The sequence below is a fragment of the Xenopus tropicalis genome, chromosome 1, assembly GCF_000004195.4.
Source record: "Xenopus tropicalis strain Nigerian chromosome 1, UCB_Xtro_10.0, whole genome shotgun sequence".
Classification (NCBI taxonomy): Eukaryota; Metazoa; Chordata; class Amphibia; order Anura; family Pipidae; genus Xenopus; species Xenopus tropicalis.
The window spans coordinates 213,258,733-213,262,520 of NC_030677.2; the positions used below are offsets into that span (position 1 = coordinate 213,258,733).

Sequence of the window (3,788 nt, forward strand, 5' to 3'; positions counted from 1 at the left end):
AGCCTGCGTTTTACCTTCATTTATCTTATAATATGATAGCTTACCAAATATCTGCAGAAGTTTATATAACTCCGGTAATGCCTTTTGTGCCTTTGTTAAATAGATTATTACATCATCTGCAAAAAGACCGACTTTATGCTATATTTCCTCGACCTGTATTCCCTCAATTAGCGGATTTTCCCTTATTGCCTGGGCCAATGGTTCAATTATCACAACAAAAATCAGAGGGGATAGAGGACACCCCTGCCTCGTACCATTCGTAATCTTAAATTTTTGTGACAAAAAACCTCTGTATTTAACTATTGCCGATGGAGAATTATACAATGCCAAAACAGCCTGTCGAAATGCCAGTGGTAAACCAAAACCAAAAATCTCTAATACCTTTGATAGATATAACCAATTTACTCTATTGAACACCTTGTCTGCATCCAGAGACAAAAGCAAAGATGTGTCCGATTTTTCTTTAATATCTGTATAAGATCCACACATCTCCTAGTGGCATCTGGAGCCTGGCGTCCCTTCATAAACCCAACCTGATCAATATGTATCAGTGTTGGAAGAATATGTTGTAATCTCAAAGTTAACACTTTCACATAGATTTTAATATCCGTATTTAACAGACTAATCGTATCAAAATTTTAACATGGTGCCCACATTTCCTTTCTTTCCTGGCATCACAGGGCTAAGGGCAGCTCCGAGAGTAGGTTCCCTTCTGGGCAGTGGGTGGGGCCCTAACTAATGATTCTCACACATGCACGATCCCCCAGTACCCAGAATGCAGCATGAAGGGGCTCAGTGAAGGAGGCAGTGAAGGTGTGTAAGTGCCTGATTGGCTCACTCAGCTCATAAAAGGACAGGCATCCGGCCTCATAGTCCAATGAGATCCTGATTCTCCTGCAGGAAGGGGCGTGGGGTAACTGTGTGTCTTTCCTGTCATGCCTCACTGTATAGTTATTATTCCATTTGTACAAACACCAGGACTTGTTATTCTGTCCAATGTAGGACTGAGCCCCGCCCCTCTCTATACTGGGATAGGCCACCCCTACCCCCCAGCCCCCTGATTCACTGCCCTCCACTTCCCAGTAATGTCGCCCTGAGGGGAAACTCCTGGTGCTTAAAGCTTGATAAATCTGAAATCTCTCTGGGGTTTGTGGGCGACGCTGGTCTGTAAGTGAGTAGGAAGCAGATTTCCCATCCCCTGATACAGATACTTCATTCCCAGCCGTGTTTATATCCAGTACCAGCTCTGTAGCCTCCTGCCCAGGGATCACCCTTCCCTTTACCCCAGTCACAATCCCAGCTAAGCCTGTGAGTAATGTCTCTGAGATCCGACCCACATCCAGATCCCCTACAGCCGGGACCTTTATAGCCTCTCTCCCTCTGCCCTCATTATCTGCCCCCTCAGTACCCTTTCTCTCTCTGCCCTCATTCTCTGCCCCCTCAGTACCCTCTCTCTCTCTGCCCTCAGTATCTGCCCCCTCAGTATCCTTTCTCTCTCTGCCTTCATTATCTGCCCCCTCAGTATTCTCTCTCTCTCTGACCTCATTATCTGCCCCCTCAGCCCCACAAAAGGCAGCTCCATGGGATTCCCATTGTTCCTGTAGGACAGTGAGTGGATCTGCCATGTTGCACAGCTCCTCAATGTGACAGATCTTCCTGGACAGCTCGTCCTTCTTTATTTCCAGCTGTTGGATCAGCTCAGTCAGTTGGAGGCAAAGCTTCTCTTTCTGCCTGGAGATGTCACTCAGGATTCGCTTCTCTAGGGCTTCCAGCTCTTCCCTGATGCCCCTAAACAGGGCAGTGACTTTTTCTGTCTCACCGGCTGCCACTTCTGCCACTTCTCTCCTGCGCTCCTGCAGCCTCTGGGCTCCTCTCTCAGTCTCCTCTCTCTCTGGGCTCAGTTTCTCCAGAACTTTCCTCAGTTTCTCTTTCTTCTTCTCAGAGGCCTCACTCAGCAGCTCCACCCTGTGGCCCCGGTGCTCCCCGGCCAGGCAGCAGGACACACAGATACAGGCAGAGTCCTCACAGCAGTGATACTCCAGAACCTTGTGATGTACAGAACATTTTCTCCCCATAATGGAATCAGTGGGCTCAGTGAGTACATGTTCTGCTGACTGGCAGTGCCCCCTCAGGTGGGTATCACACAGAGAAGCCTCACACAGGAGACAGGATTTAGCAGCAGGTACAGGAGAGAGGAGACAGTAGGAGCAGGGAATCCCAGTCTCCCCCAGCTCTGTCTCAGTCGGACAGAACCTCTCCACCATGCCACGCAGCTTCCAGTCTATTGTCAGTTCAGGTCTCCTTTTAAATCTCTGTCTACATTCAGGGCAAGAAGGATCTTCCTCTATCCCCTCCTGCCAGTCCCATGTTTTCCCAACGCAGCCCTGGCAGAAGTTATGGCCACAGGGCAGGGATACCGGATCAGTATAAATGCTCAGGCAGATGGAGCAGCTCAGCTCGTCTCTCAGATCAGCAGCCGCCATCGCTGAAATCAGGAACAAGAAACCAAACTGAACTTTCCTCTCTCTCCCTATAACCAGTGGGTTTATCTCCCCTTCTCACACAGGGAAGGGCAAGTTTATCACTTGGACTTTTGATTCCTGTTAACCATTCAAATTTCCATTTGTTTATCACCATTAATGAAACTCCCACAAAAAATTAATGTGGGGTGATTACACAGTTAATTATTTCCCAGCAGGCACAGAACACACACTCCCTAGAGAGCCAAAGTGCCAGCTCTGCCAGTTACCGGCCCATCAGCATTAGCGCTTCTCTCACTGACAGACACAGGCTGGGTCTCTCCCTGTACCTTCTGGTAATGCTGGGGCCTCTGCACCCTCCTGAGGAGTGAGAAGCAGAGGAGTGAGGGGCAGAGGAGTGAGAAGGGTGATAAGCGAATCTGTCCCATTTTGCTTTGCCATAAAATTCTGAAAACGACAAGAAAATTTGTGAAATAGTGTTGAGTTGACACGACCGTGCCCATTTTGACGCGACCATGACTTTTTTTGACACGTGACAAATTTTCACAGAAGCTTCGCAAAACAATTTGCCAATGGTGAAATTTTAAAATTTGCTGCGAATCAATGCCTGTTGAAAGAAAATTCTCATCACTAGTGAGGAGGAGAGAAGTGAGGGACAGAGGAGTGAGGAGGAGAGGAGGAGTGAGGGGCAGAGGAGTGAGAAGGAGAGGAGTAAGGGGCAGAGGAATGAGGAGGAGAGAAGTGAGGGGCAGAGGAATGAGGAGGAGAGAAATGAGGGGCAGAGGAGTGAGGAGGAGATGAGCAAGGGGCAGAAGAGTGAAGAACAGAGGAGTGAGGTTAAGAGGAGTAGAGAAGTGAGGGACAGAGGAGTGAGGGACAGAGGAGTGAGGGGCAGAGGAGTGGGGAGCAGAGAAGTGAGGAACAGAGGAGTGAAGGACAGAGGAGTGGGGAGCAGAGCAGTGAGGGGCAGAGGAGTGAAGTTAAGAGGCGTGAGGGGCAGAGGAGTGAGGAGGAGAGGAATGAGGGGCAGAGGAATGAAAAGCAGAGGAGTGAGGAGGAGAGAGGTGAGTGGCAGAAGAATGAGGTTAAGAGAAGTAAGGAGCAGAGGAGTGAGGTTAAGATGAGTGAGGTGCAGAGGAGTGAGGGGCAGAGGAGTGAGGGGCAGAGAAGTAAGGGGTAGAGGAGTGAGGGGCAGAGTAATGAGGTTAAGTGAAGTGAGGGGCAGAGGAGTGAGGGGCTGAGGAGTGATCTCAAGAATAATTTTCTGACATTGAGGCTACAGATAGACAAATAAAACAAGATACAATT

At 48.9% G+C, this 3,788-nt stretch overlaps 1 protein-coding gene across 1 annotated transcript; it reads right to left on the reverse strand.

The window, feature by feature from the left end:
* Positions 1 to 731: 731 nt before the first annotated feature.
* On the reverse strand, positions 732 to 2,523 carry LOC116408362 (E3 ubiquitin/ISG15 ligase TRIM25-like). The gene is made up of 2 exons (XM_031895134.1): positions 1,578 to 2,523; positions 732 to 1,385 (listed from the first exon to the last, which is right to left on the reverse strand). Exons 1-2 carry the CDS (start codon positions 2,481 to 2,483, stop codon positions 732 to 734), a joined length of 1,560 nt encoding a protein of 519 aa, XP_031750994.1. The 5' UTR covers positions 2,484 to 2,523.
* Positions 2,524 to 3,788: the final 1,265 nt, after the last annotated feature.